The sequence below is a fragment of the Musa acuminata genome, chromosome BXJ2-10, assembly GCF_036884655.1.
Source record: "Musa acuminata AAA Group cultivar baxijiao chromosome BXJ2-10, Cavendish_Baxijiao_AAA, whole genome shotgun sequence".
NCBI classification, from domain to species: Eukaryota; Viridiplantae; Streptophyta; class Magnoliopsida; order Zingiberales; family Musaceae; genus Musa; species Musa acuminata.
This window is the reverse complement of record NC_088347.1, coordinates 25,538,887-25,560,884: the sequence shown is the minus strand read 5'-3', so window position 1 is coordinate 25,560,884 and position 21,998 is coordinate 25,538,887. Positions and strand designations below refer to the sequence as shown.

Genomic DNA, 21,998 nt, shown 5'->3' with positions numbered 1-21,998 from the left:
GTTGTTTTAGACGTAATGGTGGCTTTGTTTACGAGTGCGCGTTCCCATCGATCATTACTTTTGCCATGCATGATTACAGCCTGGTCGAGCCGCACGATCGCGATCCGACGGTCCTTGATAAACTAGAATGCCTTTTGTCGGAGACACTGTCAGCGCCATGTTTGACGTTGGCTTGTCTTAGGTTCTTTCGCTGACAAGGAAGCTTGTTCATGTCTCGTTCTTTTGTGCCTTCATCTGCTGAGACGACCCAATACCTAGCGTGCTTTCATGCACAAAACAAGCTTTTGGTTGCACATGGAACAGAATTAGCTTCAATCATTGCACACAGTTCGTGGTTTATATGAGTAATTAAAGAATGATGTGATGGAAGATGCATTGTCTAGCTTCATCAATATCTCTAACTATACATGAAACGAGAGAACACAAAAGTACATGGAAAGATTATTGAAAGCAGAGTGGTTTCTTGCTGTGTAATTGCCAATAAACGACTCCAAGACCATTTTGTTATGGTGCATCGAGGAAAATGAATGTACCTTTATTTTGTGACAAGTTAATACAATTTAGGCAATATATAATATAAAGATGGGATTCGATGCACATCGAAGGCCAAGACTTTTATCAATTAAGCTAAACCCCTCTTATTTTAAGTAATGTTATTCTTTCTAAAGTAGATAAGATATTTACCTTTTCAACCATAATTTAAGTTCATAGAGATTCGAAGGGGAATGACAAAAGGATCAACCTTTGACTTATAAACCAGTCACTCAAGTTTGCTATACATAAGGAAGAAAAGAAATGACGGTTTGTAGTATTCGAGAAAAAGAACGTTTCCATCTAAAAGGTTTATGATTTTGATCATCATATCATATATATATGTCATTATAGTCCTTGAATAGCCAACCTAATGGCTTTATAACTTTGGTCACGATTCCATGCATCTATATGACAAAATTCATCTAAATAGTTAGTTATAATTCTCAACCAGATTATGTTACAACTATATCAACCTTAATTACTTTAAGGAGCGTTTTGACCAACATGGGTCAACTCTTCCCTTCCCATAATACTAACGTGACACCAACGCCGCGTTAGCATACGCCAACTTAGCACATAGGGCACGTTGAGGCCTCGTGCATCCACAGTCCAGTGCCATGCGACATAAATAGAGTTATCTAACGCCTACATGGGAAATTTAGGACCTGAGTTATAAATATTGCTATTAATGCGAAAATTAACCATTATTCATTAAAATTCGACCAGTGAAGGGGTTTTTTTCTTTATTTATTTATCACAATTAACCATATTATGTTTTGTTTGAACCAGAAACAAGTGGAGGTCGTATCAATTCACAAGTGGGTGTATCGTAATCTATAATTTACTGTATGTAAAACATTCATAAAAACCCAATTGGAATTTAATTTCTGTAAGGGAAACAAAGGTCATATGGTCAAAACATCTTTGCTTTCCGAACAAAATCTAGATATTTGTTTTAACATCGACGTCAAGTGGAACAGTCAACAAGGCATATGCTTACTTCTTGTTTATGCGGGTATGGATCCGTAACCTTATCGGATGGTCCTCAGAGGGGTAAATTTAGGGTTTTCCGGTGCTTAAAAGCCTACCCAAAAATTAACGACACCGGGCCCAGTTAAGCAATCACAGAATCTCCGTGCCTTCCAAAACTGCTCCTTCCAACTAAGAATGTTTGGTTTCCATATGAGATTTGACTTCACAGACTGACGGTAAAGCTGGTCTGGGGATTTAACCACTTATCGTGTGATGAGTTGCCGATTATAAGAACCATCTTAACCCTTCTTCCAGACATGAATTAACAACCTAACCAGCTTCGTACACACCTTTCTCATTCTGCCTCACATTCCCTACCAAAGTTTCGTCTGATGGATTAATGGTGTTCCTGCATCATCATTGGGGGCCAAGGTTAATTAGATGTGTGCTTTGCGATAACTTTCTTCGTCATTAGTTAACTGCCTCATTTCAGAAGTTGCCGGTTAACATGGGTCAAGGGTGGGGTTTCTGAGTTGGTATGATGAGTGGATCATGTCATGGTTTTAACCGCGAAGTCGTGCTCGTTCGCCCGCCGATAGAGAAGAGCTGAGGCTTCTACCCTGTTCAACAGACATTTGTATTAGTCCACAAACTACTTTGAGAAGAAAACGATCATAATAGCTACGAGAGCTTGCAATAGGGCACAAGTCAACTCTGGTTGCTCAATGTTGCCAGGTTACCGGAAGCATATGTTAAAATGAAATTTCTGAAAGAGGCATTTCTCACCAGCCAGGATGAACAACAAATCTTCCGGTGGATAGAGCCCAATTCACCTGAGATCCATAAACCAATGAGAAACTGGATGTAACATCTAAAACACAATCTCTTTCTCATGTCATTATATCTTGGGTTAGACAGGCAAAGTTCCTGAGCGCGGGAAAGAGGTTAGATAAATTAGATACCTTGTCGGTTCCAAGAGAATTGGCAACGACATGAGTAACCTGTTCATCAATCTGGTTAGTGCAGATTGCACCAAACTGCTCCGCTGTCTGCCACAGTGGGTGCAGATGTGGATTTGCTTCCCCAACTGGGAAGACCCGGCTGAAAACTATACGACAGCCAGCAAGAATCTTCCGTTGCTCGGCTGCAAGTATATTTCTAACATCAACATCTTTTAGGGAGTGATGTGAGAAGAAATTTTGGTGAATTCGTTCGATGACCTGGTCAAAAAAGAAAGCAAGGTATTATAATGAGGAAACCGAGAGAACTAAATCTTTCAACACTCAAATGCTGGGAAGTGCTTACTGCCAATGAAGAAGCCAGAGTCCCATCCTCTGGCCTCTCATCATGATCAATTTCGAGAAGTGAAGGCCCAAGAAGTCCAAATTGGCGTCTACTACTGGGGAAGTAAGTATATCTGCAATGAAAATATGAAATTACGACATTAACATCAGGTTCAATTTTTAACCTTAACATGCTAATAAGTTAATAAAGAGGACTGTCAATACCTCTCGACGACAATCAAGTTGAGTTTGTTAAGCGGCCAGACCCTCAGAGAGTCATCAATAATCACCACAGCAGATTCCATACCCAGAACCCCATCTAGATCCTTGCTTTTGGGAACCCTTTCATCGCCATCAACAGTATCAGCATCATCACCCCTTGAGATGACACGCCCAGAAAACAAAGTCCCAGTTGGATCAAGAACTTTTGCCATCTCAGTAGCGTACAACTTGTTTCCCATGGTATATAGATGTAGTTCGTAGAGCTTGCTAGCCTACAAGAATCCAATGAATTTACTTCAAAATATAAACAGTTGAAACCACAGCTAAAATCTAGGGAACATTAGTAGCAAATTTCTTTTCATTAAAAGTAAACCTTATCCAAAAAATTCCAGATGCCTGGCCTCAATTTTGTCCACATTCCCATGTGATGGAAGCAGAAAAGATGTCGTTGTGGCTTCTCCCTGTCTTGCTCTTCTTTTCTTCTCAAAATCTCTTCATGAACTGGATCTACTTCTACAAACTAAAGAGATGCTGTCCATTTCAGCAAGCCACTATGTATATGCACCTACTCAGTTTGTGCAGAAACCAAGATTTGAAATTTTATATTTTACCTTAGCTGAATTAAGTAGAGTGTGGTCCAAATCAAGAACAAGACAAAGCTTCCTAGCGGCAAACATTTTATTCTGTTCTGCAATCCTTCTCGCTCTCTCTTTTTGGATAGCTGCTCTTTGTTCGTCATTATACCCATCAAGGAAATGATCTACATCTCCCCAAGAGTTAACTGATTGAGAAACACCTTTTGCAGTTGCTTCAGAAACCAGAGTCTTCGAATCATTCAACTCTGCTGACGCAGGCCTTACATTCACCTGATTAGCTTTACTTGGAATATATTGAGAAACTGCTTGGGAAGTGGCAGCCAATTGGGAACTAGACACAATATTACCAAGATTCTTGGTTAACTGCCGAGACATATTGGGTTGGGGAACAAATTGAGTAGCCAAAACACTGGCCTGTGCCTGCTCTCCTGGTTCTCTGGCAGTTGAATGTCCCATGCTGCTCTGAGGACCAGGGATAGCCTCATTTATTTTGTTCTGTTCAGATACAATGACGTTTTTCATCTGAACCATATTGTTATGGAGAGCACGGCGAGGATCACGAGGTTTCATGCGAATCCTTCCAACATCGTTTTGAGAGCTCTGTAAACATATACAAAAAAGTAATCATGGATGGTTATTCAGAAAGCAAAATCAAAGGATGAAACCACAATTGCATGCAAAAGACAATGCAAGCAAAATCTAAGAAGGCATGAAGCTTTAGACATTATCAATATTCAATAGACTACCAAGGTATCCAAAATATTCTATCACATGGCAGAAATCAAGATTCTCAGTCCTTAGATCAATTAAGTTGTATAATGAGAGTCCTTGGGAAACTACTGCATGCAGCATGTTAAGTCTTCAGAGTGGCTATCAGTAGGAACAGATTAAAAGACAGTAAAAGGGAAAAGATCAATCAAATATAGCAACTATTAACAAAAGTCTGGAGCATGTGACAGAACAGATGATTAAATCCTAAGCCTCACCACGGAAGCTGACTGAGAAGGAATCTGAGACATTCCTAGATGATTCTGTCCAACTTCTTGGGACTTAAGTGGAGTAGAATTTACTGAAGAAACTGCTCCAGGTAATCCATTAACTTTTGAAACATTTGTCACATCACTTGTTGAAGCAGTAACTATCTGATGATTCTCTGCTGCTAATCTGTGTTGTTCCATTTGAAGTAGCTGCACAAATATTGTTGGATTTACAGCCTTCAGCAAGGGAGGCAAAGAAAGAGTATTTGGAAGATTACCCGAAGGATTCGGTATAAGTCCATTCAACATGCTGAAATTCATATTAGAATCAGATTTTTTACCAGAACCAACTTCTCCACTTCCTGGTTTTCTAACCTCGACCTGAAAATTTTCATTTATTTGATTCCTGTCACTTGGTTGGGGGATACTGCTGTCTTCTAGCCACCCACCTCTCCCTGATGTCATCTGCATATCTCTGGAGCCCGTAAAACCATTTTTCTGCCTTTTCATTTTATGGTCCCCAGTTACAGGATCATCAACTGATTTGTGCTTCCTAGCATTCATAGTTCCTCCCACAAGCCTGTTATCAAGGGCATTAGAGTCGATACCCTTATCTCCCACTGAAGGGCCTCTGACTTCATTATTCATGAGCTTAAGCCTTGGATCTCTGCGCTTCAATGTAGGTTTTGCAGATGATTTTGATCCAGAGCCAACCTGTCCAACCAGCTTGACAGGATATGGTTGATTTCCAGCTGAGCTATTTGAACAGGCTGCAGTGCTACTAGACTTTACGGCCTGATTTTGAATCGTGCAAGCAGTTTCGGCATTACTAACAACAGAAGAACTGGATGCTTCTTCATGGGAATCATCATCTTTGTCACCCTCCTCTGAGGGAGTTGGGCTTGGAAGTCGATTAATTGACAGAAAGGAAGTACTGCCATATCTCTGTTGGTAGCATGAGACAGCCTTGAGGGCATCAGTTACATATGGATGTAATGTGGCCTCTTCAGCTTCTTCATTTTTGGCAGTTCTTGGCTGAGAAGATACAACTGGCAGCATTCCAAGACCAATGGGCTTTGGGATAGAAAATTGTGGCAAGTTCTCTCGAGTAGGTGAAGGAAGACTGTCTGCGTCATAATCTGCATGAAGATCCAACAATGGACTAAACTCCAATCTATTTCTAGAGGGTGTGGGGAACTCCAAATTGGGCAAATTAACTGTTTTTGAAGCCCTACATGGCGTCTCCAAACAAACCAAACCATCACCATGCTGTTCTTTCTCTTTATCATGATCCTCCTCAAACACTAATGAGTTCACCAGGGTGTCGATCTGTCGAAGCAGAAGAATGACTCAAGATTTAACTGAACTCCATCAACAATGACTTTAACTAAAATATATGGAATTATTTACAGACCTCTCTCACTTGTTCAGGAGTTAACAGGGTATAATACTGGTTCTTTATGTGAATCAGCAACCTACACCAGATTCGACAGAGTTAAATTTAGTTAATGACATCCAGCGGTCACGATTGACAGGAGAACATATAAGAGATCTAACCTCAACAGCAATTGCTTATTCTGCTCCTTCTGTATTGCAAAAGAATCAAGCGCCTGCCACAGAAATACCAGTATCAGATTATATTTCAACAACTAGAATTATAACAACTACTCAAGAATTGAAAACAAAGTTTTTTTTGTTTTTCTTACAGAATAAGTTGTTTGGATCCCCATGACAGCCTGTTGAACAACAGCATGCAGCACGGTATCTGAACTCTCTATCCCTGTAAACATCGGCTTCAAGTCTTCAAAAGATTTACGCAGACGTGCACATACACCTTCAAAGGATCTACATGAGACAAAATTAACATCAAAATGGGTTTTCCCATCACCCAAAAGCTTAAAAGATTCACTGATACGTATGCAACACAATGTTGCATCCATCTTTTAGATGCAAATTTTAAGTTTTGTTTTTAATTTCTGATGCTTTTTACTGCAAAATTTATTTCACTGGTGTCACATTATAGTTCTTTCTTCTTGAAGGTTCTTCAAATTCTCGAACTTACGCCTCAGCCTCTTCCATGGTTATCATCTCTAGCTCTTCCAGAATTAAGCTCACACGCCGATCAAAATCATCGAAGCCTTGTGACTCTTCCCCATCTGATTCCTTCTTTTCTGGCTCGTTCTCATGTTTATCTGAAGAAACATCAGTCGCTTCATCAACCATCATCGGTTCTGACCCAAAGTCGACCTCCCCTTCCTCCAATTCCCCTTCCTCCTTCTCCATTGCACTGTCATCCTCCTGACTGCTATCCTCTATAATCACATCACAAGCTTCCTCCTTTTCCGGCTTAACTCCGGAGTCATTCTTCACGGCGAGATCACCGGCTCTCGTCGGCGTTAAATCCAGACCCAGAGGCTTGTTCCGCACGGCCTGAGCCCACGCAAAGCTATAGAGACTGGGGCCATAGTTCTTGGACATGGGGTAACCCATGAAGACACTGGATCTTCCGGCCCTGGCTTCCTGCTTGAAATCCTCGGCCGAGATCTCCTCCAGCGACTGCGACGAGTCGCCGTCGGACGTCTCCCCATCCGCGGCACGACCTCCGCGGGGGCAATCCGTCGCCATTCGCGCTAGGGTTTCCTTCTCGCTTGGGTTCAAGAAGAATCGATTGGTACCGGAGACGCGCATAAGGCAGGCGGCCCTGGACTCCCACGGCGTCACGGTAGTTCCTCTGGACTACGGATCCGTCGATCGCACTGCTCCTAGGGTTAAAATTCTCGACCGATGTTTTCTAGGTTTCGATTCCGCGGTGCGAGGCCGCCGTTTCAGGCGGATCCGAGCTCGTTCTGAAGCGCTCGGAGAGGATAATCGATCAAGAGGGCGATCGATCCACGGATATTTCGGCCCTTCGGGTGAGATCCGCGAGAAGACCGCGGCGATAGAGCTCGCGAGGGGAGGCAGAGAAGCGGGAGCTGCGACCCGTCGGCGGAAAGGGAAGATTAGGGAAACGACGAAAGGACGCGAGCGGAGGCGATCTAATTTTAAAACCGACATATTTCAATCTGAACCGTACACGTCACGGCTCACCACACCTCTCCACGCCGCGTTGGTTTCCTCGTGGACCTCTCCTTCTCTTTGACTATTATTAACGAGATTGTTTTTCCACCCGCCAGTGCGTCGCCCGTCCACTTACCTCGTCAGGAAGACTGGCCTGCTCGGTGGGTCCGACAGGCGGCTAACCGAAAACACGTTCTCCGAAGAAAAAATATTTTTAAAATTAAATTTTATTTTATTTGAAGACGAATTCTGTTTGAGATCAGAGATGGATTTTATTGCTTACGCACTCAACGGCCAGTGGCGGCGTGGCTGATGAAAAATAAAATAGAAAATTATACTATTGGAAAAAAAAATATATCATTTATGTTTTATTATACAAAGTGACTATCAAAATTTTCTCCTCCAATTTATAATATTATAATTCAACAAACAATTTATTCTAAGAAAATATTAAGTTATGACAAAACTTTTTCTTCCGCTACTTTAATTTTTCTTCTTATTCTTCTCAAACTTGTATTGGAGTATCTTAAGTTTACATTTAGTTTCTCATTTAAAAACATTTGATTCGACTAATATAAGGATTTCAAGGTGACAAGTATAAAAAAAGTTTGTGTCATTCTTAGAACAAACATAAGTGACACCCTCCTTAGGTTTGCTAGTGATATATGTCCTTCATTTTTTTTATTAAAATCTAATATAAATTTTTCACAAATCATATCACATTTCTAATATTTATATTTAGGTCGTTATATTATAAATAGATCCTTACATAATTTTTAAAAAATGAGAAGTGTTACAATTATAAATGGATAAAACACATGTTTATTGATTTTAACTAGGAACACAAGAATGGAGCTCTTGATAAAATGATATTTTTTTAAGATAACAATAAAGAAATGAGATGGTAATATGAAGATTATCGATTAGTCTATAACAAATCTGCATATCTGAGAATTATGGAGTCATATTATAAAAGAAAACCCATCACTCATCCATAAGGAAGAAAAACTAAATTGATGTTTCATCATAATCTTCTAGTCCTTTATCAAGTACTAAGAGCAAAAGAATAATTAAGAAACACTATGCATTTATATCAAGTCTAATCAAATAAATTATGGTTTATATTTATAGATAAAATATGCTCTAAATTTGTCTTACCAAACAATCTTTCTTTTAGTGCTTGTGTAAACTGGACAGTTGTTTTTATCTTTTTTTTTCTACTTACTTTTTTATTTTTTTTCTCATAACTAATTTTAAATATAAAATTAGAAATATTATAGTTCACATGCTAACTTATGAAAAACAGAGATCTTAAACGTAACTTTAGGGTATAGGATTATTACTAGAAATCATTTACCAATGACAACTATTACAATTTATCATGTATCCATGTGGTGATGGATAGAATCAATTAGATTCATCTCGACACTCTATCGATCCGACTATAGAATGTCAAATGAATGGATGAATTTGATCATGCCCTATTGCCTCGTCTCGCTCTCATAATCGGGTTTAGAATTTTACCTATAAGATAAATAATAAAATATAGATAAAAATTCTTCATGTTTATTCTCTTTAATGATAGTTACTGTCATTTTAAGAGAGAAGAAGTTTTTTTTTATCGAAGGAGGACGAGATGAAAACCCTCTTTGGCATGCATTATTATTTTTGTAGTTTAAAAGATAATAACCTCAATCGTGGAAGAATGAAAAAATTAAATATCTTTATGAGATATAAGAAAAAGAGCATTCATATGTCAAGATAGTTGTGACTAATGCACTACAAGAATAAAAAAAGAACCCTATTAAAAAAATATTATTGAGAAAAATAAATTAGGATAAGATTAGTATGATCTTTTCAATATTTTGATACTATGTTATCATGATTCTAAATCATAAAAATTATGATAATATATTATCATAATTCTATCGATAATGAAGATCATAATCTTAACATATATATATATATATATATATATATATATATATATATATATATATATATATATATATATATATATATATATATACTCATTATCAATAAAATTTTAGTTAGTGGTATCAGAGCACAGTAGAAAATTTTAATAACCATAAAATAGAAGAGTTTCAAGATGCTCAGTGAATTATGAGAAGTATGGAGATAACCAATCGCTAGTAATATATGAACTATTATGCTGCATTAATGTTTTGAAACCCACTATCGTAGATAGCCTATCTGGAACCTATGCCCACAAGGGTATACAACATACAAATCTATTCGGTTATTTCAATGTCCATCTCAAGTAATATATAATTAGAATTATTTAAAATTTATATTTAAAAGTGAATTAGTCTTATTATCGTGATCTCATGATTTGATTCATATTGTATAAATCTATAGACATCATAAAATATATAACATGTGACATAAAATGAGAAAATATCAATAATAATAAGTAAAAAAATTACATAACGTGTCATATGTGTCATCACTCATGTGATTGGCTTGCAGAGTACCTATGACTAGCATTTAAACTAAATAAATATTTTATTATTTTTATAAAAGAATCTTAAAATTTTATTTTTGAGGCTTCTACTATTAACCAAGCTTTAAAAATTTTAGAATAATGAGCAACAATATATGAAGAATATAATAATTTATTATGGAATGGTACATGTGATTAAGTCTCATCCCATCAGCGTTAAAACCTTATAGGGTGCAATTGGGTTTTTCGCATCAAACAAAATCATGATGGATCCATTAATAAGTATAAAGTAAATTATTATAAAGGGATTCCATCAACGTCTAAACTTTAAGTACCATGATATATTTAGTCTAGTTATGATACCAACAATAATTCATATTATTTTATGTCTTGCTTTGTCTAACAAGGAGATACTTCGAAAGTTAAAAGTGAATAATACATTTTTTTTATAGTCATATTTTTTATAATATATTTATGTGGCAATCTCTAGGTCTTATTGATTATAATCTTCCTCAATATATTTGTAAGTTATGTATAGCTCTTTATGGTCTCAAGTAATCTTGGTATCATCAACTTCGAATACATTTAATCTAAGTTAGATTTCATAATTCTTAATTTGATAATTCGTTATTCATTTATTCTCAATTATTCATCAACTTCGAATACATAATCATTTTTGTTTTCTAGTTTATGTGGATGACTTAATTATTACTATAATAAACCAATAATAAATAATTAATTTATTCAATAGCTTGAAAATAAGTTTTCTATCAAAGATTTTAGGTCACTCAATTATTTTTGTTGGCGTTCAAGTAATCCACATCACAAATGATCTATTTCATTCTCAACATAAGTATATTTATGACCTTCTTGATAGCACCAAAATGTTTAAAGCCAATACTTTTTGCTAAGCCAACCTCTACAAGTGTTTTTCTTATCCTATTTGATAATGCTAATCTCAACGAAGCTACTGATTATCGTCTAATTGTTGGCGGTCTATAGTTTTGGCATTTACTCGTTTAAATATTGCATATGTTATGAATAAATTATCTCAATTTATGTACAAGTCTATTTTCAATCATCGAACGATTGTTAAATATCTTCTTTAGTATTTAAAGGGCAGATCATGACTTATTTCTCCGAAAGTATACTTCTCTATTGCTTCATATATTTTTAAATATCGATTAGGCATGTAATAAGGATGACGAGATATCTACTAGTACTTATATTATATTTATGGATCACAATGCAATCTTTTGGAGTTCCAAGAAACAATGCTTTGTTGTAAGATTTTTTAAGGAGACTGAATATCGAGTGAATGTTTCTACGACTACTAGATGTTGTTGGATTCAATTATTGCTATATAAATTATTTGTCAGAATATCTGATCCTCCGTCTATATATTATGATAATATCGGGACAATATATCAATGTGCTAATCTTGTATTTCACTCTCAAATAAAGCACATAGCTATCAAATTTCATTTTGTTCGTGGCAAAGTTTAAAATGGTGAGCTACATATCTCTCATGCCTTATCTTCTGATGCTCTTACCAAATCTTCGTCTTGCCAACAGTTCCTTCAACTTCGGTCTAAGATCGATATCTCCGATGGAAGCACCGTTTTACGAGAGCATATTACAAAATATATTATTAAAAATAAATTATAATAAGATTATAATGATTCTATTAGTATTTTAATTCTATATCATCATGATTTTAAATCATAAAAATAATAATAATAAATTATCATGATTAATCATGATCTCAACATAATTTTCTAGCTATAAAATAATTTAAAGGATACTTTATATTTAATAATAATATTATTATTATTTTTTGTATATATAAATTCATACTTATTATCAATAAAAAATTAATTAATCATTTCTTCTCGATCCCCACATATTTCTTCCTAGCATATTCCATATAAACTTACAGCTAACGTGACGAGTTTGCAATTCGTTAACGATCACTAGCAGCTGATCGATGTGATTTTATCGTGGCTGTGAGTGATACAGCCACGTACATGGGTTTCCGAGGTACCGTGATGGATCGGCCGTGGTCTTGAGGCGGTGACATCGCCACGAGACGACGCACGGTGGCCTGCTCCAAGCCCAATCCACAGGGCCCATCGGTTTACAGGTCCCGTTCCAGTTCGGATCAAACCCTTTCGGGCCATGCAAGTCGTCAGGGGATTTTAGCTTCTCATGTCTTCTCCTATTTGGAGTGCCGTGTCATGTACGATCTACTTCTCACTCGAGCAGTCTGAAGATGTTACCATCAACGCACATGAACTGCTTGTCTCAATGCGTATAAGAACAAGGATGGTGCTCCGGCTTACTTGCTCCTCCATGAACGCACATTTCTGATATCCTGTTCACGGATTCGGTCGTTCCTTCCTTCCTTGTCGACAGCAACAGCAGCGATCAGAGTTTGGACCACTGGCAGCGCTGCTGTGCAGGTGGCCGGTGCAGCTATGTTCCGCAGAGAGACCATGTACAGCGACAGCCTTCCCTTCGTCACATCCAACTATAGGTCGGCAGTTGAAGACTTGAAGTGACCTGCAGAATTCAATCAGTTTGGGACAGACAAACTGCGGATTGTTCATCTATAATGCACTTTGCCGACCATTCAACGCTCGAATCTAAATAGTGGAATCGTTCAATGTCTCATGAGCAGTCCCGACTCCTCATCACTCCAAACCCATCCTCAGATGGACGTACGATTTGACATCTTAACCTCTCTGCTGTGTGGTCTTCGGCTCCTGGTACTGTTCCGGAGTGTGAAGGCATTCAAGGCCTGTCTCTTTTGGTCACAGAAGCTTTCAGCAGTGGGGATGGGCAATTGCCAGACTCTCGGCCAGCAGACGACATGACATGCACGAGTGCATTATTCCATGGTTAGAACACGTCTTCTTCTATATGCATTATTTAGCGTCACTGTGATTGTACATCGTCAACCTATGGATTCACCGTCATTTCATATGATGGCAGAAGTCACAACTCTGCATCGCAGGCAAATATTGGACTCACAAGCACACACAGCGCACAGATGGAAGGACAAATCAAGAACATGGACATGTGGGGGATGGGTGGCCCATGCGGTCCACTGGACCACACATGCCCGCGCGAAGACATCATCGAACATTTAATGCAATTGTCATCTTCCTCCTCCAGACAGCGCCACACTCCCCACCATGCCGCTTTGCTCCACCTCGGCCGTTTGGTTTTCCGGACCCATCGAGCGCTGCCGAACCCCGGTCAGGCACCGCCCCGTGTCGGCCGGGCCCAAGCCGCGGAGATGACCAACTCCCACTGGCTTATCCGTCGGTCTCCAGGAACAGCAGAACCATTGAATTCGTCAAGTGTTCTACACCCCAGAGAGATGGGAGAATTATTACTCACGGAGTTATTAGTGCAGGCAATGCGGATAAGTTGATGGATTCGAAAGAAAGAGGCACTTCCTATTCTGAGATCTTTGATTTTGATGGATGAATCATACAAAGTTCTCTGACAGTGAAACGAATCATGCTCCAGCAGCGGGAGATAACCATGCCGCGACAAAGTTCCATGGTCATTGAGGTTGGTTCTTCGGGCCAAGTAGTAAGCCCTGTACTACTGTTTGATTGGTCAAAGGATCCTTGCAGCGTTCCATTAAAGTAGTCTTTCAGCTGGAGATGGGAAAGAAAATTTCTTCGGCGATGATTTGGCTTTTTCTCTAGTATAGCCTCCTTCGCAGGCTTCACTCTGCAGCATGACACAAAGGACGAAAAGTCCCTCCATTGATGGCTCCGACCACGAAAGCAGGTCATGTGCAGCGTAAGAGAGGCCACCGCATAGTTCCATTGATCTCAAACTGCTCCATCTTTGTAGAGCGTGCAGTTGGCTCAGACCTTAGAACAGTAGAAAGATTTCTTCTTTTCCTTCAAAAAATACATGTCGTACCCTCAAATCAGTCGCAGGAAATTACAACACAGATTCTGTCGGGATATAAAGCACTAATTTGTGGCGTATAAATCTCAAGTCAGTCTGAGTAGTGTTTATGATGCTATCTTTTCTGTTTCCAAAGATTTCACCTGAAGATGCTTTTAGTTGTTTGGTGAGAGAATTCACATGGATATTGACAGTCCAACCAAGATTGCCGCAAAAGCTACTAATTCGAGTAAAAGGAGCATATTTACAATGGTGAAAGATTCATGCAGCGAGTCATCTCTCTCTCTCTCTCTCTCTCTCTCTCTCTCTCTCTCTCTCTCTCGCCCTGCGCGACACTGTAAAATTGCAGACTGCTGCAAAACACAGTTCCTACTATTTTGCTACCAACATGAAAGGCCAGCAGTAAGGATCCATTGGAGATATGGTCTTTATTTTTGTCGCTCCTTCTTTGTCTCCCTACCTTAACCCTTTCTTCCGATGCAGCAACGAAGAAGCAGCCATTGGCCACAGCATGCAGTCTCTATCATCTGTGCACACACTGGTAATGCGCGACAGAACTGAGAAGACAAGAACGCTATGGACATAACATTTCAGCCTCATCTATGTACATGCGGAGGTAATACATGAACGCGCTTAGAGGTGGACTACAACCCGATCGACATAACATATCAGAATTATGACAGAGGTGTACTGGTTTTACAAATAGTATCACGGGTTTCTTCTTCCTCTACCGGAAGGAGGAACAAGTGTTGACATCCTCTGCTTGGCTGAGGAACCCTCGCCTTTGCTCGCCCACATTCATCATAAAACTGCTACCATTCTGAAAAGGATGTTCTTGAGTTAGTAAACGGGGACAAGAGTTCTGTTTTCATCTGTTGTTGGAAACCATGAATGAGCTTTGTGATGGAAAGATCAAACCTCAGGAAAGGAAGTGGTCCCTTGGCCCTGCAGGAAGGGATGAGCAGAGTGCCCCATCATATGGTAATTACTCGTACCATCCTCCAAAGCTACGGACCGAAGGTGATTGGTTTGGCCAACATATGACGCTTGCAGTGGGGTGCTTCTCATTACTCTCTGAAAATTCGAGTGTATAGATAGAGTGTATAGATAATGAGTGTATAGATAAGAGTTGATCCTTAGCCTACCTCTGCTTCGTTCATGTAATCATCGGAGTTAGCATCAAAATATAGCATGGGGCTGAGAGAAGCAAGCTTCATGGAGAGAAACTGGAGACAGGTGATCAGACTGGGTCAGAGCGCGTTGTACAAAGAAGATATCAACTCATCGCCTTTTGCTTACCTCAACTTGGTTTTGCAAGGATTGAACATAGTTAATTATCTCATCCAGCATCAGTGCCTTTCCGGTAACCTACTCGGTAGAATCATCAGCAGATCAGAGAACAGTGTGATTCCATGAAATGGGAGAAAAGAGAGATGGAGCTTCATAATTCACACCTTCTCACAGCCAGGAACGAGGCTCTGCAGCACCTTCATCCTCTCACTGATCTTCTCCCTTCTGACCTGAAAACCACACGCCACAGATGAAGAGATCATGACGATTGCAAGAGGAAGAAAGGATGCTTTTGGAGTTGCGTGCGTACTCTTTCCGCAAGACTGTGGCTATCTGTCGCTTCACCTCTCCTTGCTCTGACATGAATACACCCTGCAGGAATCTCCTCACGGGGCTTTGGAGTCTTCATGTCGTCGTCGGCTTTAAGATTCTTGTCGTTTGATTCCCTCAGTCCACCGTGAGGACGCCTGTGTTTGCTGATGTTGCCTTCCTTTGTACGTCAAAATACAAAGAAAACCCAGCTCAGGACACAATTCGTGGGAGCAAAAGCCCATTAATGGAAGCTTATAATGGATGATTTGATGATGGTACTACCTTGGGTCGACCAGCGATGAAGCTAGTCTGATCTTTAGCAATCTTTCTCTTCTTTTCACCAGAGACTTGTTGTTTTGGGGCTTTCTCATCATTGGGTTCGGCCACCATTGGCGTGTGGCTAATTTGGTCGACAACAGAAGGGGGCGGTAAGACAGCAATGTCAACAGAGTCGCTGCTATCCAAGTTTCTAGCGTCAGCTCCTGGGAGCTGTGGGTTGTCGTCAGATGAGTAGCAGTGGAGGAAGCAAGAGGAAGCATTGGTCACGTCTCCCACTTGCTGTGGGAGGAAGGAGTTCTCAGTGGGCATGCATGGAAGATAGGCACAATCGATAAGGGATGGGTGATGCTCAAAGTATGAGAACGCCATTAGTTTGGTAGAGCTGTGGAATGATATCAATATATGGATTAGAAGAAGAAGAAGAAGAAGAAGAAGAAGGAAACAGAATGAAGCAAGGTCGATCTATGCGAGAGAGAGAGAGAGAGAGAGAGAGAGAGAGAGAGAGAGATGTGAGCATTGAGTCCTTATAAAGGCGAACGGGTGGTGGGTGGAGGGAGGAGGATGGCCCATTATTGACACTCGAGAGAGACTGATGCCCATGACAGGCAATTTTCTAAGACCAAGTTGATAACTGTTGACCCTTGGCTTGGCTGGATTGTGACCAAAACTCTTAATTGACTTGTCTTGTAGGTGTTTTATTTTCAATCTGAATTCCTACATAATGGAAGACAAATAAATAATGTGCTAATTTGATATGTAATGCTAAATAATAATCTGAGCTATTCATAAAAAACAATGTCCAAAACAGTGTCTTATACTTGCAAATGAAAGTGCTTAGCTAGATCAAATATGCTCTATAGTTGCATGCTGACACAACACTTACCTAAGCTTCCTTCATGTCTTCAATCACCACTTGTTTTTGCGCTGCTAGAATTCCCCAGTTATCCAAATACAGATACTTTAATAGGAAGGATCTATAGATATTTGGATTCTTTTATGAGACTGGATATGCTAATCTGCTGCACATCATGGAGGGCAAAAAATCAACTCTGATATATCAAATACCACTGATGTGACAAGCAACATCAAAATTTTCTCAAACATAATTAACTCATTTATCATGATGCCCAGAATCAGACAGACTGAGCCTTCGACTAAAAGTTTTCTTTTGTATTCAATGAATGAAAGCACATGAAGGCAAAATCCAGTGGTATTTCTTGTACATAAGAGTTTTGGAGATCTGTGGACTGTAATCCATCTTTGAATTCCACCAACTTCCTTACAGTACATTGAAGCGAATCTATAGCTAATATTACTACAACATCACATAAAGAATTAACATGATAGTGACTGCATCAAACAAAAGCAATGCTTGGAACTTGCTACACTCACTGTACATGACATATTAGAGAATCAAATCGTTGAGAAATATTTTTTTTCCCAAGAACAGCCTAAGTAGATCCACTTCAAAGAGCATACATAGGACAAGATAAGGTTGATGCAGCCCATGATGTCCCTCGTATCATGATTTCCGGTGAATCAACAACTGAGCCTTTTACTACAGGTTTTTCTTCTGTTCTGCAACTTTAGGTGATTCTGCAGGGAAGTACTTGATGCCCACAAGGTCACCAACTTTGCTGATCACCTGGAGTTGTGTAATAAGGAATGAGTATAAGATCAAAGAAATTGGATCATCTGAAGCAAAACAGAATGTATGAAATTAACTTACCTCCAAACCTTTTACCAGGTCTTCTCTGGAGTGTGAAGCAGATATGCAGATGCGAGCTCTTGCAAGAAGCAGTGGTGTTGCAGGAAATGCAACAGTCACAACCGCAACCTACAGTGTTGGCAGCAATAATTGTCATTTTTTGGTATTCACCAGTTGAAAGGAAAATAAAGGCATCTTATAACGGATGCCATGAGAACGAGCAACAAAGTCAGAATATGGATGAACATGGTCAAAAAGAAAAATGAAGACACATGTGTACACACATCAAAGTGCTATCTCATTTGTAAAGAACACACAAGTGTCTATAGGATAATTCCTCGTAGAAAATAATGGGCACTAAACATTAAAATTGCAGTTTTTGCCTACAAAACCACCTAGGTGTTCATATGAACATCTATTTGTGTAATCAACCGATGTATCTACTCTGAAGAACTCCATGTGTTCTCATATCATTGCTGAAAATATAGCATGAAAAATAATGCAAGAATACAAGCTCAACACGTCTACAACTCAATGAAGACAAAAGCATATACTGGACTTCAAAAAGTTGTATATATAATATCAATCATAATAGTAAAATTGTCAACAAATGGCATGACACTTACATTCTGTCTAAGACATTCCCTTGAGAAGGCTGGGATCTTTGCTGGGTTGTAGAGCATTATTGGCATAACTGGAGAATCATTATCACCAAGAACCTCAAATCCCATTTTCTGAAGTTCTGACCTGAAGAAGTTGCTATTTTCACGGATGCGTGCAAGTTTCTGAGCCCCTGGTACAACCATACCAATCACAAATAAAAACTTCTGTACTTCGATATACATCAAAGAAGACATCTTTAACTAACTAAAAATTGTTGGTTGCATCACAAATGTTCCATTAAGTACCTCTATTCGAACCATCTTCCCCAAGGATAACCTTAATTGCAGAGATAACTTGTTGCACAGCAGGTGGTGACATGGATGTGGCATACAGATGTGCAGGACAAGTGTACTTAAGAAATTGGATGATTTCCTGAATAAGACATAAGAAGGTTTAGGAAGTATATCCTAAATTGGCCCTACTTCATAAGTGATTTTGTGAAATTTGGTACAACAAGAATAGGACCTTTGATGCTGCAATGTAGCCTCCACAAGATCCAAATGATTTTGTAAATGTTCCCATCATGATGTCCACATCAGCTGTATCTACTCCTAGGAGCTCACAGACCCCTCTGCCTGATTTTCCAACAGCGCCGATGCTGTGGGCTTCATCCAAATATGTGTAGGCCTGTTTTCATATAAAAAGAAGTGCACATTATTATTATTTTAATTATTATCCATCAAGAAGCTTCTTTCTCATATCTGATTCTCCCGGATGCATGTGAATTAAAGATCAGAAATTAAGATTTGAAATGTAAGTCATCAAACCTTATACTTTTTGCAGACTGCTATGATTTCAGGAAGCTTGCAAAGTTCTCCTTCCATGCTGTAGATACCCTCAACAATGACAATTATCTTTTTCCAAGGTCTATGAGTCCGAGGTTGTCCCTCAGCTATCTGCTCTCTCAGAACCTCTTCCAAATGCGAGGGGCCTAGACAACATCAAAATGTAAGTTAAAAGCAAGGAAGAATGTGGACAATACAGCATCTGACAGCTTAAAACTTACTGTTGTGCTGGAAAACACGTACTGCTGCACCAGATCCTCGGGCACCATTGACAATAGAGTTATGGTTCAAAGAATCACTAATGATCAATCCTCCCTGAAAATGACCATGATTAGAGTTAGTCCATCAACAAAAGCTGCATGAATCTCATGATTGCAAGTGCAAAGCTTTAAGGTCTAGTGCCTTTAAGAACTTAAACATACCTTCCCAATTAGAGCAGGGATAATTGCAGAGTTTGTCACATAACCCATGCCAAAAAGTAGAGCAGCTGGTTTTCCCACAAACCTTGCAACCAGTTCCTCCAGCTCAGTGTGCAGGTTTGTAGTCCCTGAAACAAGACAAAGCATAATCACATTAATCCAAACTCATCAATATCTACTTTTCTAATTGACATGGCATGCAAAAGATTCATACCGCCATCAACACGAACACTGCAGGTACTGGGTGAATATTTCTTCAGAGAATCAATAACATGAGGTGTACAGTATTCATCAGCTGCTGCAAATCCAAGGTAGTTGTATGATCCCAGATTCAGGCACTTTGTAGTATTTGAGGTCCGGCTGCATTAAGTAACAGGAACAAATAAACCTCAACACATTCCAATTGCAATCACAAAATATATTCCGGAGACTAGAAAATAGGAATGATTTGAAAGTTTGCTCATCTATATTTTTCTCGAGAAGGATTTACAGTTCCCAAATCCTTGGGAGAAAATAAATGCCACATATTTCAGATAAGATGCCTTGTACACCTTTACTTTCTATATAACAAAAACTCATATTCTGACAGAAAGTCCCTATTAAAAATACTTACTGCAGTGTCTTGTTATTGTCATTAGAGTAACGGTCAACTACATCAAACCAAGCATCTGGTGCACTCGCAATTGGTCGGCTAAAACAGTCCTGCCAAATTAGAATGCTATCAATACATTGTTCAAAACGAGCAGCTTAACAACAGAATCCATTGGTAAGACCTACTGATTAAAGGATGTGCATGACCATTTCATCTGCAGCAGATCTAACTTTCTCTGATGTCACTAATAGAAGGAAATTGAATATCCAAATTCACCTATATTCTCTCACTTAAAAGTCTAAGACTATGTTCAAACCAAGAATGAAATTAATATAAATAGTAACAAGCAGTTGGTGCAGGATAATACTCGCACCTTGGTCTTGAAAATTTGTAATGAGATCGATTGATGAAAACAATAGTTACTTTAAAAGATTAGATATCATAAATCAACATTTTAAAAGTTGTTAGACAAGATAGGCTTTATTGTAGCCAACTACATAGAGTTATTTCCTTCACAAACAACGTAATTAAGTTAAACATAGATCTTATCGTATTAAATCTAGTTTAGAAAACAAGTAAACTACATCAGGTGTTCTCTTTCTGTCCTATAATTAAATTAAAAAATCAATAGTGAAACAATCATTAGCATTAAGTTTACAACGCCAATTTCATTACGAGTGCAGCTCATGGCAATTTTTTACAAATGCAGACCCTTTCTATCAGCATTTCTTGAATGGAAAACACTTGTGTTGAGATATTCATACTGTGAATGTTTCCCTCTCCCAGTTTTATATTATGATGAAATCAAGTGAACAAATCTATTTTATCGGGACATCCAATGAATCATTTAGCGTCGGAATGTCTCATATCAGCGATTCAGAGAGGCAAGACCAATCAGATCAAGACGATACAGAAATTTGAAAGAAAAGCCGGGTACAGAATGAAGGAAAGGACAAACCTGAATCCTGAGATAAAGCCGGCGGGTGTAGAAATCTTCTAGCCCCAAGCAGATAGGCGCATAGCCCTGTCGCAAATAAAAGACGAAATTGAATCCTCGATCAGAACCCAAATAATTCAACGTATGCTCAAAGAAATAGGTTGGGGATGGACCTTGAGGTCCTTGGACTTGGATTTGGACCAATCGATGAGCCTCCGAAAGAAATCCCTCATCTGCCCGAAGGCGAAGAGGAGACCATAGCTGAAGAGCGTGGTGAGCGCGGTCAGGTACGGCAACCTCACCATCGTTTCGCGGCGGGTGTTCGGCTACCAATCCGGCAATGAATCAAGGGAGAGCGAGAATCGAGGGCGAGAGGAAGGCAATGTGGGGGGACGAGGAGAGCGAGGAGGAGGTTGGCGTTTAAATGGACCGAACGGTCATCGTTGGCGTCGTCGAGAAGAGTGGAAGAGAAGACTTCGACTGGAGGGCGGTATGTCGACCGGTTGAACGACGAAAGCTCCTCGACTCAGTTCTCACCTCTCTCTCTCTCTCTCTCTTCTAATTTCACTTTATCGAATATTAAATAATTGGATATCGTATATTACACAATAATATTTATATAATGTTATTTATACTAATTAATCGTATTAAACAGCGAGGTCGAAGAACCTTTCCTCGTTTGATTGCAATAATAAAACATGAGCTCTACATAATTGAATTAGTGTTGCTGAATTCAACAAGTGAATCCATCAGTCAAATACGACGTTGTTGCGTGACCTCTTCGCTACGGCCGAGCTCAGCATCACCCCACCCCATTGACTACGGCAGCGAAGGAGAGACAAGACCTATTCTGGTATGATAAACTCATCGCTATTCATGAGGGTATAATAAATCCTCATTATTGCCAAGGGTTTCTTGACTTCCGATTCTTTTCATATTGTTAGATCGAATAAATAAAAATATAATTTTAATTTT

General features: G+C 39.1%; 3 protein-coding genes across 3 annotated transcripts; all 3 read right to left on the bottom strand.

The window, feature by feature from the left end:
• Positions 1–1,383: 1,383 nt before the first annotated feature.
• Positions 1,384–7,609, bottom strand: LOC135624673 (RNA polymerase II C-terminal domain phosphatase-like 3). The gene is made up of 12 exons (XM_065128531.1): positions 6,647–7,609; positions 6,291–6,429; positions 6,142–6,194; positions 5,999–6,059; positions 4,594–5,913; positions 3,623–4,207; positions 3,385–3,531; positions 3,015–3,283; positions 2,812–2,923; positions 2,469–2,726; positions 2,293–2,339; positions 1,384–2,126 (listed from the first exon to the last, which is right to left on the bottom strand). The coding sequence occupies exons 1-12, from the start codon at positions 7,270–7,272 to the stop codon at positions 2,057–2,059; spliced, it is 3,687 nt and encodes a 1,228-aa protein (XP_064984603.1). The 5' UTR covers positions 7,273–7,609; the 3' UTR covers positions 1,384–2,056.
• A 6,582-nt stretch (positions 7,610–14,191) lies between these two features.
• On the bottom strand, positions 14,192–16,428 carry LOC135624672 (transcription factor BC1-like). Its single transcript, XM_065128530.1, has 7 exons — positions 15,923–16,428; positions 15,639–15,818; positions 15,493–15,558; positions 15,338–15,406; positions 15,184–15,264; positions 14,957–15,112; positions 14,192–14,858 (listed from the first exon to the last, which is right to left on the bottom strand). The coding sequence occupies exons 1-7, from the start codon at positions 16,286–16,288 to the stop codon at positions 14,766–14,768; spliced, it is 1,011 nt and encodes a 336-aa protein (XP_064984602.1). The 5' UTR covers positions 16,289–16,428; the 3' UTR covers positions 14,192–14,765.
• A 640-nt stretch (positions 16,429–17,068) lies between these two features.
• LOC135624671 (long chain base biosynthesis protein 2a-like) lies at positions 17,069–21,544 on the bottom strand. Its single transcript, XM_065128529.1, has 12 exons — positions 21,197–21,544; positions 21,045–21,110; positions 20,108–20,196; positions 19,709–19,854; positions 19,498–19,622; positions 19,297–19,390; positions 19,058–19,221; positions 18,756–18,917; positions 18,536–18,662; positions 18,254–18,420; positions 17,649–17,756; positions 17,069–17,564 (listed from the first exon to the last, which is right to left on the bottom strand). The coding sequence occupies exons 1-12, from the start codon at positions 21,326–21,328 to the stop codon at positions 17,478–17,480; spliced, it is 1,467 nt and encodes a 488-aa protein (XP_064984601.1). The 5' UTR covers positions 21,329–21,544; the 3' UTR covers positions 17,069–17,477.
• Positions 21,545–21,998: the final 454 nt, after the last annotated feature.